General features: G+C 34.9%; 1 protein-coding gene across 1 annotated transcript in view; it reads left to right on the top strand.

The window, feature by feature from the left end:
• LOC150104956 (transmembrane protein 184B-like) overlaps positions 1-13,816 on the top strand; it is a 145,686-nt gene that overhangs the window by 90,730 nt on the left and 41,140 nt on the right. Inside the window, exon 6 of the mRNA XM_090395435.1 lies at positions 5,021-5,112. Coding sequence (XP_090251561.1) covers positions 5,021-5,112 — 92 coding nt within the window. The remainder of the gene's footprint in view (positions 1-5,020; positions 5,113-13,816) is intronic.

Here is a 13,816-nt window from a genome sequence, read left to right as displayed (position 1 = left end):
AAAAAACACTGACCAGGCATCCAGTCAGGAATACATATCCATACTTGAAGTAGAAAAAGCCATCAAAGTCTTGAAATGTGGAAGGGCATCAGGAGTAGATGATATTTGACCAGAAATGCTGCACTATGGTGGTATAAAAGTCTTACAGTGGCTGCACTGTATAGTTTAGAAAGCCTGGACAGAGGGACGAATTCCCGATGATTGGAGTAGAGCTCTAATAGTACCCATATATAAAAAGGGAAATAAAACTGAATGTGAGAATTACAGAGGTGTTCCTGGCAAGATCTATGCAAGTATACTTGAGAAACGGTTGAGAAGAATTGTGGAAGAAAAGCTTGGTGAAGAATAAGCTGGATTCAGGCCAAATAGAGGCTGTCAGGAATAGATCTTCACTTTACGACAAATAGTTGAAAAAGCATGGGAATATAACAAAGATCTGTATTTAAGTTTTGTCAATCTGGAAAAGGCATATGACAAGGTGCCAAGAGAGAAGCTATTCAATACTCTACAGGTATATGGTGTCAATGGGGCATTATATCAAGCAACACTTAGTCTGTATTTGAGTTGTAAGTTGGCAGTTAGAATTGAAGGAAGTACAGGAAGATGTTTTGATGTTAAATCTGGTGTGAGACGAGGATGAACATTATCCCTTCTGTTATTCATTATCTATATGGATCACATTATGAAGGAAAGTGTTATTAAACATGATATCAGAATTGGACATGTTAATGTCAGCTCTTTGCTTTGTGCAGACGATGAATTAAATCCATTACAAGTTTGCAAGATTCCCTGACTAAATTGAATAACTGTTGTAATAGATATGGTATGAAGGTCAGCATTAAAAAGACAATGAAAATAGGTAGAATTGTTGAAAATATCAACTGTGTTGTGAACGGGGAACCTGTGGAACAAGTAAAACATTTCAGCTACTTAGGCACAATTTTTACTGAAGATGGTAAATTAAATATGGAAATAGACAACAGAATTAACAAAGCTGGTATGGTAGGAAGTCAATTGAATAAATTCATATGGAATAAGAGAGAAATTAGTCGGAACACTTACTTAGCTGTATACAAGACAGTGTTCAAACTAGTTTTAACTTATGGATCTGAGAGCTGGGTCAGAAGTAAAACACTTGACCAAAGACTAGAGACCGCAGATATGAGAGTCTTGAGAAAGATTATAGTCATGAACAGATGGCATCAATGGCAATATCATATTAAAAACGAGGATATCAGGAAAGAACTTAACATTGTCAGCATCCAGGAATGCGTTAGCAGAGCTAATTTCTGGTGGTATGGTCAATTAAAAGGTTTCCCGTTCACAACACAGTTGATATTTTCAACAATTCTACCTATTTTCATATTCTTTGTAATGCTGACCTTCATACCATATCTATTACAACAGTTATTCAATTTAGTTGGGGAATCTTGCAAACTTGTAATGGGTTTAATTAGAAGTATAACATCATCTGCATAAAACAAAGAGCTGACATTAACATGTCCAATTCTGATATCATGTTTAATAACACTTTCCTTCATAATGTGATCCATATAGATAATGAATAACAGAGGGGATAATGTTCATCCTTGTCTCACACCAGATTTAACATCAAAACATCTTCCTGTATTTCCTTCAATTCTAACTGCCAACTTATAACTCAAAAGGGCGAGTTAAGATTAGCAAAACAAGTGTTTTCTTCCAGGTTGGCAGGAAAAAGACCCAGAGGAAGACCAAAACATTGGTGGATTGATATGGTACAATGTGCCTTAGACGATAGGAATATAAGATCTGATAATGATAATATTGGAGTATTGACAAGTAACAGACTGATTTGGAGGAAAATTGTAGATAGGAAGTTAGTAATGATGTAAATTTTTCATGTAGTACTATCATATCCTGTACACCTCTTGAGGGTACATGTCAGGAATTTGATGATGATGTCAGCAGTCAGAATTAAAGGAAATACAGTTAGATTTTGTTGTAAAATCAGGAAGAAGACAATGATGCACATTATCACCACTCTTATTCATCATCTATATGGATCACATTATGAAAGAAAGTGGCATTAGAATTGGAGATGTGAAATTTATCTCTTTGTTTTATGCAGGTAATGTTGCACTCCTAAACACATATGGTGCAACTCCAAGATTCTCTAAATTGAATAACAGCTATAACAAATTTGGTATGATAATCAACAATAAAAAGACAAATTTCTGAATTTGAGAGCCTATAGAACCTGTAAATTATTTCAGCTATTTAGGCACATTTTTTAGTGAAGATGGCCAGTTAAATCTTGAAATGAACAATAGAATAAGTGAAGCTGGTATAGTGGGTTATCAGCTGAATAAATTTATATGGAATAAGATAAGATTTAGCCAAAACACCAAATTAGCAATATACCAATACAGTGTTCTAACCAGTTAAGTTATGGATATATGGATCTGAGAATTGGGTTAGAAATAAAGCACTTGATCAAAGACTAGAGACCACAGATATGAGGATTCTGAGGAAAATTAGGGGAGTGGAGTGAGCAGATGGCATTGAAATCATTGAAATGACTGTGGCAGAATCATTGAAAATGAAGATATTAGAAAGGAACTTCACAATGTTGGCATTCAAGAATGGTAAGCAGAGCTAATCGAAGGTGGTATGGCCTCTTAAATAGAATGGGTGAGAAAAGATTAGTAAAATAGATGTTTGATGGCAAGAAAGAAATCCAGAGGAAGACCAAGGTCTTCCTCTGCATTTCTTTCTTGAAGGTCTAGGCAGATTAATTCAATGAAGAAGTGCCTTAGAAGCAAGAAATGTTAATTATGACAATATTGGAGGGTGACAATTAATAGACTAATTTGGAGAAAAATTGTGAATAAGAGATAATAATTTTAACTTAATCATGTATGCTGTCATATTAGCCTGACATAGTACCATTCAGTAGTGTGGCACTAAATTCATATACTCATTACATGAGGATGAGAAATATCAACAAGGTGTAAGACTATTTCTTAATAGAAATTCTAGTAGTGCTCTTCTTGGATATAACTATTAATGCAAACCTCCTAACTGCTAAATTTAAAACTGGAATTAAACTCTGAATGTAATTAGCTGCTACTCTCCTTCTAAGGATTAAGAATGGAGAGAAAGAGTTAAAAAGTAGTTAGAACCAGTGCCAACATTGGCACTGGTTCCAAATACCGGTCAGGAGTAATTGGACCATTTGGTATTTCTAATTGCAGTAATTACAAGAGACTCCAATTATGTAAGCTAAATGGAGTGATTAGCTCAGTGTGGGATGTGCCCCCCCCCCCCCCAGGAGGTATGAGATTCTTTTTAGGAGGTACAAAACATTCGTCAATCATAGCATCAAAAACACTTGTCATTAATATCTGAATAAGAAATATAAAAATTGTCATTTTTAAAATAAATATCTCTGCATGCTATTTTGCATTTAGTTAGCTTGAAATATAATTGCATACTGTCAAGATACTTTAAAAACATCTTAGTTCTGCTAGAAAAATGCATGCAAAGAAAACTGTAGATCAGGCATGGGCAACCTTTCCTAGTTTGAGGGCCAAATCATCATTCTTTGAGTAAGGGACTGGACCAAATTATTAAATATAATAAATTAATATTAAATAAATTAAAACAAGTTGCTACTTCATATTTCATTTATTTATAATTATAATGCCTTGGTATAAAGCTCTACATAAATTTTATAATATAATGAACGACATAATAATTTAATGTGAAGATTGGCCTTGTACTTCAACTACGAGACTATCAATATTGATGTTAATATTACTTAAGGATAATCGCATAGAATTTTCAAGGTTTTCGTCTGTTATTCTTGTCTGAATTTTTGATTTATTGTATTTCATCCTCGAAAAAAACTATTCACAGTAATTGTTCCTTTTAACAGCCAAAGCGCCAATAATTCTTCTGTGATGTTGAAATCCGCATCAACTCCTCGAATAAATATTGCTAGTTGTGCTGTATTGGAGGCATCGATGCTGTCATCCAAAGCAATTGAAAATGCTTCCAATCTAGCAATCTTCTCTTTTAAACTTTTTTTGATATCATCAGCCATAATTTCTATCCGTCGGATAACATATATACTTGCAACATCCAGCAGACATTCTTTGATAAATTCTCCTTCACCAAATGACTTAGAATGCTTAGCTATTTTTTTCGCTTACCACAAAGCTGGCTTTGACAATGCTCTACTGCTGCGTTCTTTTCTTGTTGAACATTTGCTGTTGGGTATCCAAATTCTTCAACTTCTGTATTTCTTCTTTTCATAGTTGTCCATAAATTTTTGGGTGATCCGCATGTCTCGAAGTAAAGTGTCTCTTCAACTTGTATTCTTTGTTGATGGATACGGATTTATTGCACAGCAAACATACAGGCAAACCTTTATTCAGAATAAAATAATAATCCTCCTTCCAGTTGTCTTGAAATTGACGATTCTCTGCATCTAGTTTTTTTTTTTTCAATAACCCCTGACATTGTCCCAAATTTATAAGCGATATTCAGAACTATCAAACTAAACTGTCTTCTACACTGCAGACACTGAACAGAACACAACATCAACACAGGCACCGAACAGAACATAACATCAATGCAGGCACTAAATAAAGCACAACACCAACACAAGTACCGAACTGACACGTTGTAACACATTCACACACGCCGCTAGTCAAAGTGAGAAAGAGACCTTGGTTGGAGAAAACATAGTGTGTTCTGCACAAATCATATTAATGTGACTTAGTAGAACATGCCATGTTTTCTCCCACCATGAATCAGACAAACTTCGCTGAAATAGATTAGTGCCAGGGTTGCCCATATGTGCTGTAGATCAATATTGTGTTATGAAAAGTGGGCGGTCACATTTCTTTAAAAAGCATGAAACTCACTGGGTGAATTAGTCACTATTTATAAAATAAATTGTTTTTAACAAAAGTTATTAATACTTTTTTTCTTTAGTTCTAACTACAGTGCAACTTTTATCATTTTAATATAGGCAACTCTTCAGTTTTGTGCTGTGAAACCCCTTATGTCTGTTATTACTTTAATTCTTCAGCCATTTGGGAAATATTCAGATGGAGATTGGAGGTGAGTGAAATACATTTCAGTCTTATTAAAAATTTATTTTAATTGAATAGCTGTGGTTATTTGTTATGTTTCATCATAATCTGTTCATTGCACATCATTGGATTCTGTGATCACTCCTTAAAATGTAAACACAGAGTCTTCTTCTCTTCCGTCTAAGACGGGTTGAGTCTTCTCTTGAGCAGGATCTTCCAGTCTTCTCTATTCCTTGCTGTTCGAAAAAGTTCCTTATATGTTCTGCATCCCGAGATGCTCTTTATTAATTTCAGCCAGGTAATTCTTGGTCTTCCGGGTCTTCTTTTTTCAGTTGGAAAAGTATTGATTAGGACGTTAGGTAGTTTGTCTGCGTCCATGCGTACAGTGTGTCCAAACCATCTCAGTTGTTGTTTTCTAATTTTTTCTATTATTGTCTTTTTATACTATAGTCCTTGTCTGACTGTGATGTTTGTTTTCTTTTCTATCCAACTTGTTCTATTTATTTTTCTTAAGCATTTCATTTCAAATGCCAGCAGTTTTTTCTCCTCTCTTTTTTTTTTTAACTGTCCACGCTTCTGCTCCATAGATGACTGTTGGTATAATTATTGCTTCATATAATTTAATTTTGGCTTGCTTAGATATCTTTTGTTTTCCAGATTTTCTGTAATTTTCCCATAGTGGTCCATCCTATCGCTATTCTGTGTTTGATTGTTTTGATTTCATCTATTGTTTCTGTTAGTTTTGATCCAAGGTATATGAAGTTGTCTACTTGTTCTATTTGTTCTCCATTTAGGGTGGTTGAGACGGTAGTTCCGTTCCTCCCTATTTTCATCACTTTTGTCTTTTGTATATTTATTGTCATGTCATATGTTTTACAGGTTTCGTTTAGCTTGTTGATCAACTTTTGTAGTTCATTTGGGGTTCTTGCAAGAAGGACAAGATCATTTGCATATTTGATATTATTTATGTTTAAACCATTGACATTGATTCCAGGTTCATTGTCTATTGCCTTCTTTACAACTTCTTCTAGATATATGTTGCATAGGGATAATGGGCATCCTTGCATTACTCCTTTTTGGATCTCTATGGGTTCTGTTGTGAGTGTGTCCTTTTTAATTATTGCATTTGTCTTAGAGTAACATTTTATCAGAAACTGTATTATATATTTGTCTATTGCTTTTTCTAGTAGAATTTTAAGAAGGATTTCTCTGTTGATGTTATCGAAAGCTTGTTTAAAGTCCACAAAACAACAATATAGTTCTTTATGGTCTTCCCAGCTGAGCTCTGCTAGTTGGTGCAATGTGAAAATTTGGTCTATTGTTGAATAGTTTCCTCGGAAACCAGCTTGTTCTATGCCTATCATTTCTTCATAGGTGTTTTTTAATCTATTTTGTATAATTCTTATGAATATTTTATAGGTGTGAGGGAGTCAATTGATTGATCTGTAATTTCTGCAGTCTCTTTTGTCTCCTTTCTTGTATATTGTGATGATCTTTCCAGTCATCTGGGATCTCTCCTGTTTGTAGTATTTTATTGAATAGGGTTGTTAAATATTCTATTGATATGTCAATTAAAAAATAAATGTGGCATTTTTGTAATGACAATTCAATGAATGCCATGTTCATAAACTACAGAGATACTATTACTTACCTATCTTCTTCATCCTCCATGATAAATAAGGTTTGAATTCATTGATCTGTCTCTTGTAGTTGATTCCATCTCTGTCTCTTATATTCCTATTGCAGAAGAATGACTGAAATCTGTCTAACATTCTTAACCAGGTTTGTTTCCTTCTTCTTTCTTTCTGGGATTGATATCTAACTGCCATCCGAATTTCTTCTCTAAATATGATGAGCTTTTTTAGTGAAATTTGGGATCTTATCTGCTTCAAATGTTTCTATATACATTTATTCTCAATACTTCATGTACTGGAATCTCACGAATTACCATGTGACACACCATGGTGAGTTAAAATAGTTTGTTGCATTTAACATGGTAGATAAAAAAATTAACATCCTATTTTTCTTCCCACTGCAGGGTATAGGCCTCTCCCATTGCAGGAGGTTTTGGGTCTACTACTCCCATGGTGATCCAGTCCATATTGGGAGAAGACAATCACAAACATCCATGTCTAAGCGGGATTCGAATCCGCAGCCTCTTGGCTAGAGAGCAGATATGCTAACCACTCGGCCAACCAGGCTGGCATAACATGGTATATATACTAGATTATTTGGCCTCTTGGTTTCTATAATCAGTACATTTTTATGGAGAAGGGTGATTAGCAACGTTATTCCAATATTAACAATAGATTAGCACTTAATTTAGGGATGTGGCAAATAAGGATGAAAATAGGATTGAAATATACCAAAAAATGTTATAGGTAAGAGGGGAAAATGTCAAATGAAGATATAAACATTTGTGTTTATATGTAAATGTGTGTATTAACTTGGCATTTTGCCATTGCATCCTGTGGTTAGCATATTTGATTCCATGGTACAAGTTGATGCACCAAAGAAATACGAAAAATTCCCTTGGATAAATGATTTCCCTGTCAGATTGATTTGAGCTTCTCATAATTCGGGATTGAAATGATTGTTTGGCAGCTTTAAACTAAAAACTAAACTAATATATCTAATGAAACATGGAATTATTTTCCCAAATTACAAGAGACTTAAGATTTATGGAAAGGTGAAAAAAAGGTATAAAGTGGAGGAAGACATCAGCCACAATACTTTTTTAAAAAAGGGATAATTAACTGTTGATTTAACATAACTATAGAATAACACGTATGCTATAGTAAATAACTTTCTTTTATTATGTAAATATTTTGTCTTATGTATCATAAGATATCATCAGTACAACTAATGAACAATAGGAATTGAATTCAAAAAACCCATGTAGGATATGAAGATGGATGCGGCAAGGTTTTCTCTCCCAGAAACTTGAGTTTTATATCCTGCAAAAATAGGCAGATAATCTAGAAGAACATGCATGGTTGACCAGAGCATTCTGCATATTTAAAGAAGCTAATTCACTTGACTGACAGATCATTGAGCCTCACACACAGTACGGAATGAAGAGATATATTAGGAGATACGAACTATGCAGTACAGCTACTGTGAGACTTTTATACTGCCATACTTGAGCATTTCTGGTCAAATATCATCTACTCCAACTACCTTTCTACATTTCAGGCTTTTGATGGCTTTTTCTACTTCAAGTATGAATATGCATTCTTGACTGCATGCCTGTTGAGTGTTTTTTACTACTGTGTTATCACTGATTGTTTCATTTAGCAATTTTTTCAAAGTAATTACTCCATACATCAAGGATATCTTTTTCTTCAGTTTTCATATTACATTTATTCCTTATATTTATTTATTACAGCATTTATATTTATTTATTACAGCACTCTTTCCTCCATTTCTGAGCTTTTTCAACAGAATATTTTGCCACCTTCCTTATATTTATTTTCTATGTTCTTGCCAAAACCTTCCCATGACTTCTGTTTAGCTTTCTTACATTTGTCTCTGTATCAGCAAAAACTAGAGCACCTGCAATTTACTGTCCATAGAGGAAACAACCTACCTATCAAATGACAGACATCTGTAAAGTCCAACTCAGTCCAAATGGCTTACATCCAACCAACCTTCATAAACTCCAAGAATACATAGTTTAGAGTTTTTAAAGATTGGTTGGATCTAAGCTTGGACTGCTGAAATATCCCAAACTACAAGATAGTATTTAAGGCATTAGGCTCTTGTAGCTTGGGATATTTGAGCACTGCAAGGTTTGTCAAGTGAACAAAGAGAAATGGAATGAAGTGTTGTCAGCCAAAAAGTGAGAAAGATTTCAGATTATCAATAGGTCATTAATGATGAGAAAAGATGCAGTGCCCTAGAGAAGAGTCTGAGAAATTCATCTACCATGATGCATAGTGAACATTTGTAGAGGAATTTGTGATTCATTTGCAAAGAATGAGAAGTTGACCTTAAGATTGTGTAACACTTGATATGTCCTGGAATAATCAAGAGCAATCCTGAATTTCTTCACAACATTCCATTACATGTTACCCGAGGTGGGCAATGGAAAAGAGATACTGTATAATCCATATTGATGGTTGCTAATTAATTTGCAAGTCTCTATGTGGTGAAGAAGTTCATTGGTGATAACTTTCTCTGTTATTTTTGAGAGAAGTGGAGTATGAGAGTAATAGCTTAATGGCTGACTTATTTTTCTTCTTTGGGATGTGTTGAATATATTCTTGCTTCTATGCTGGAGGGTAGATGCCAAATAAGTGTGAAGGATTATAAAGATATATAGGAGGGTTAATTGTGAGGCACAAACTTTAAACAGGGTTTGGGGAGTACCATCAGGATGAGAAGGAAGACTTGGTGGAAGACCGGAGGAGTATGCAATGTAAACTGTTCTTGGTAGAGTGGATACTTTGCCTTGATTATCTGCAAGAGTTGGAGAAGGATAATGGTGTTGGAGGTCACTTTTGTCTTGAGCCTATGTTAGGATAGTACTGTCTGGATATGAGAGAGATGGTTAAATACCTCTCACATCCAGCTAAAAAAAATGAATAAAAGCTGTGCTTAGTGGCCTTAGAGAATAGAAGACTCTTGAGCAATAGACAAGGTTTCTTTACTTAGTCATTTCAAAGTCTGATTTGGATTTACTGCTAAGCTTTTTTTTTTTTTTTCATGTTCAGGGCAGGTTTAATGTGAAGCTACAGTTCTGGTTTCAGGCAAGAAGTTTTTCTTGGAGAGTACTGGCACATTTTTGGAAAACCAAGACTTTAGATAGGGATGTAGGGTTTGGGTTGAATGAAATATGGTCTTCAGGAGTAACACTAATCAGCTAAAGAAAAGAGAAATGGAAATCACAGAGGTCATCACTTTTTTTTTTGGCTCTCACCGACAAAACATAAATCTTTAGCACCATGGAGGACTATGGTTTTTATTTTTCACCATTGTAGTGCAAGAGGACACGAGCTACCTCATGTTGATGAGACAGTTGAGTGAAGGACATTAGAAAATGGAAACTTGTATGAGGATTGTTACGTCGTTTCTTTCTCTATATTTTACTGCTTTATATCTTCCTATTCTGTCTTTCAATCAATAATCAGTTCAGATATCGGGCCTAACATACATCTAGGATTGTTTCCTCTTCGGATACTGGCGAATTTATATTATGATGTGCCAGCCAGTATCCTACAGCAGAAAAGATCCTTGTTCAGGGAGACAGTACTAGATTCTGAGGCATTCTTACACAATGATTTATTTTACACGGCCGTATAGATTCAGACTGCAGTCTTGACCTAAATATATAATTATATACACATTCTAATTCCTTCCTGCCAAAATAGGTTCTATTTTGATAAGTGGTAAATCGGAATCGTAGTCAGGCATGACTCAGGTTTAGGTAAATAAAACATTTTTATTGGAATATCAAAGCAAAATACACTAAAGAAATTCATACATTCAATTTATCTCGATACTAAATAAGGAAACTCGAGTTAAGAGATTAACATACTCTAAATTAAATCAAAGGTTATAAAACATGTAATACACAGTAACTGGAAAATGGGATAGATTGCAATTACTATGTTAAGCTAAAATCCCCTTCTGCAAGCTATTCATAAGATGACATGACAAACATTCTAATGTTATTCAGTTGCTATAAAACTACAAGCCTAATCTCATTATTAATATAATTACGGCTATTATAGCCTGTTATTATCAGTTCAGAATGTTAATAATATATATATATATATAATAATATATATATATATATTATTATATATATATATATATATATATATATATATATATATATATATAGGGGGTGCTTAAGGGTCAAAGCTGTATAACTGAGAGGAGACCTCCACATAGCCTTTAAAGGAATGCGGAGAACCGACCAGGGCTTCTGACCTAATGTCCAATCCTCACCTTCTCGTGGTGCACCCTGTTGGGTATCTACTTTGATACTGAACGAACGAGGATGGGCTGGCAATTTGGGATTTAGCCGACCAAATTGTATTCTTATTGGTTAAACCAAAATAAAAAATGATGGTACAACATGACAAAATTTCATGCCGGCTGGGGCGTCGCCCGGTTAAACAAGGCCCCCGTTGTTTTCGCCAGGGAACCAGGGCGAACAGCGAAAAGTCAGCTACTGGAACAAATCTGAAAACAAACCCCAACTCAACATCACCAGAGTTAAAGATCGGTACTATCAACGTAAGAAGCCTGAATGGCAAAGAAATGGAGCTAGCTGAGGAATTAGATAAGTACCAGATCGACATAATAGGGGTGACTGAAACAAAAAAGACCAAAACTGGTGAGATCTTTCTGAGCAATAAATACAAAATGTTATATTCAGGCAATAACAATCAAGGAAAAGAAGGTGTAGCCATAGTATTCAACACAAAATACGAGGCTAATCTTCTTGAATGGCAGTCAGTCTCAAGTAGAGTAATGTGGGCAAATATGAGAATGGGGAACTGGACAATGAGACTTATTTGTGCCTATGGTCCCACAGAAGGTTCTACTAAGGTAGAAGTGGAGGAATTTTTTGAGGCTTTAGAAAAAGCAACTGACACAATGAAAAAGGAAAAGTTGGTCCTTGTTGGGGATCTAAATAGTAGAGTAGGAAATGATTGTGAGACATACAAAAATATTTTGGGAAAATTTGGAGAAAAGAGCAAATCTAATAATAATGGCAAATATCTGTTGGATTTCTGCTCAGGACATGGACTGGTTATTACTAACACCATGTTCCAACATAAAAATGTGCACAAATTCACATGGAGAGAAGAGGCTAGGAATAAGAAAAGTCTCATTGACTATGTTATTGTTGATAGTGATGTTTTCTCCCTGGTGCAGGACACCAGAGTGTACAGAGGATTTGAAATTGGAAGTGATCACTATTTAGTCTTGAGCAGGATAAAATTGAATTTCATATTGAAAAGAATAACATGTAAGAAAGTTTTAAAGCGAATAAAAGTTGAGCAGCTCTCAGATGTAAACTGTAGACTAAAATACAGAAATATTATTGAAAAGAAAATGAAAGAGTTTGAGAACAGGAATCAAACCTTGGAGATTCAGTGGCAAACTCTGAAGGAAACATTGATTGATTCTGCCAGAGAGGCATGTGGTGAGGTTGTGTGCAAAGATAAAAAAATCAGAACTCCCTGGTGGACACAGGAAGTTAAAGAGGCAGTGAAGGAAAAGAAGAAAGCATATCAAAAGTTCCTGGCAAATAAGTCAGCTTTTACTCTTACAGAATACAGAGACAAATGTAAGAAAGCTAAACAGTGTGTAAAACTAGCTAAACAAAAGTCATGGGAGGACTTTGGCAAGAATATAGAAAATAAATATCAAGAAGGTGGCAAAATATTCTGGAGGTTGAAGAAGCTTAGGAATGGAGGAAAGAGTGCTGTAAAAGGAATTAGAGATGATAAAGGTGAAATGAAAACAGGAGAAAAAGATATCCTTGAAGTATGGAGTAATTACTTTGAAAAACTGCTAAATGAAACAAGCAGTGATGACAGCACAGTGATAAAAAACACTGACCAGGCATGCAGTCAGGAATACATATCCATACTTGAAGTAGAAAAAGCCATCAAAGGCTTGAAATGTGGAAAGGCAGCAGGAGTAGATGATATTCGACCAGAAATGCTGAAGTATGGTGGTATAAGAGTCTTACAGTGGCTGCACTGCATAGTTCAGAAAGCCTGGACAGAGGGACGAATTCCCGATGATTGGAGTAGAGCTCTCATAGTACCCATATATAAAAAGGGAAATAAAACTGAATGTGAGAATTACAGAGGTATTTCCCTAATGAGTGTTCCTGGCAAGATCTATGCAAGTATACTTGAGAAACGGTTGAGAAGAATTGTGGAAGAAAAGCTTGGTGAAGAACAAGCTGGATTCAGGCCAAATAGAGGCTGTCAGGATCAGATCTTCACTTTACGACAAATAGTCGAGAAAGCATGGGAATATAACAAAGATCTGTATTTAAATTTTGTCGATTTGGAAAAGGCATATGACAAGGTGCCAAGAGAGAAGCTATTCAATACGCTGCAGTTATATGGTGTCAATGGGGCATTATATCAAGCAATACTTAGTCTTTATTTGAGTTGTGATTCAGCAGTTAGAATTGAAGGAAGTACAGGAAGATGGTTTAATGTTAAATCTGGTGTGAGACAAGGATGTACATTATCCCCTCTGTTATTCATTATCTATATGGATCACATTATGAAGGAATGTGCTATTAAACCTGATATCAAAATTGGAGATGTTAATGTCAGCTCTTTGCTTTATGCGGATGATGTTATACTTCTAAATAAATCCGCTACAAGTCTGCAAGATTCTCTGACTAAATTGAATAGCTGTTGTAATAGATATGGTATGAAGGTCAGCAATAAAAAGACAAAGACAATGAAAATAGGGAGAATCATTGAAAATGTCAACTGTGTTGTGAATGAAGAACCTGTGGAACAAGTAAAACATTTCAGCTACTTAGGCACAATTTTTACTGAAGATGGTAAACTAAATATAGAAATAGACAACAGAATCAGCAAAGCTGGTATCGTGGGAAGTCAATTGAATAAATTCATATGGAATAAGAAAGAAATTAGTCGGAACACTAAATTAGCTGTATACAAGACTGTGTTCAAACCAATTTTAACTTATGGATCTGAGAGCTGGGTCAGAAGTAAAAC

The sequence above is a fragment of the Typopeltis vanoorti genome, chromosome 7 (assembly GCF_054136105.1).
Source record: "Typopeltis vanoorti isolate ZY-2024b chromosome 7, IOZ_Tvanoo_1.0, whole genome shotgun sequence".
In the NCBI taxonomy this organism is placed as follows: Eukaryota; Metazoa; Arthropoda; class Arachnida; order Uropygi; family Thelyphonidae; genus Typopeltis; species Typopeltis vanoorti.
This window is presented reverse-complemented; position numbering and strand designations above follow the sequence as displayed.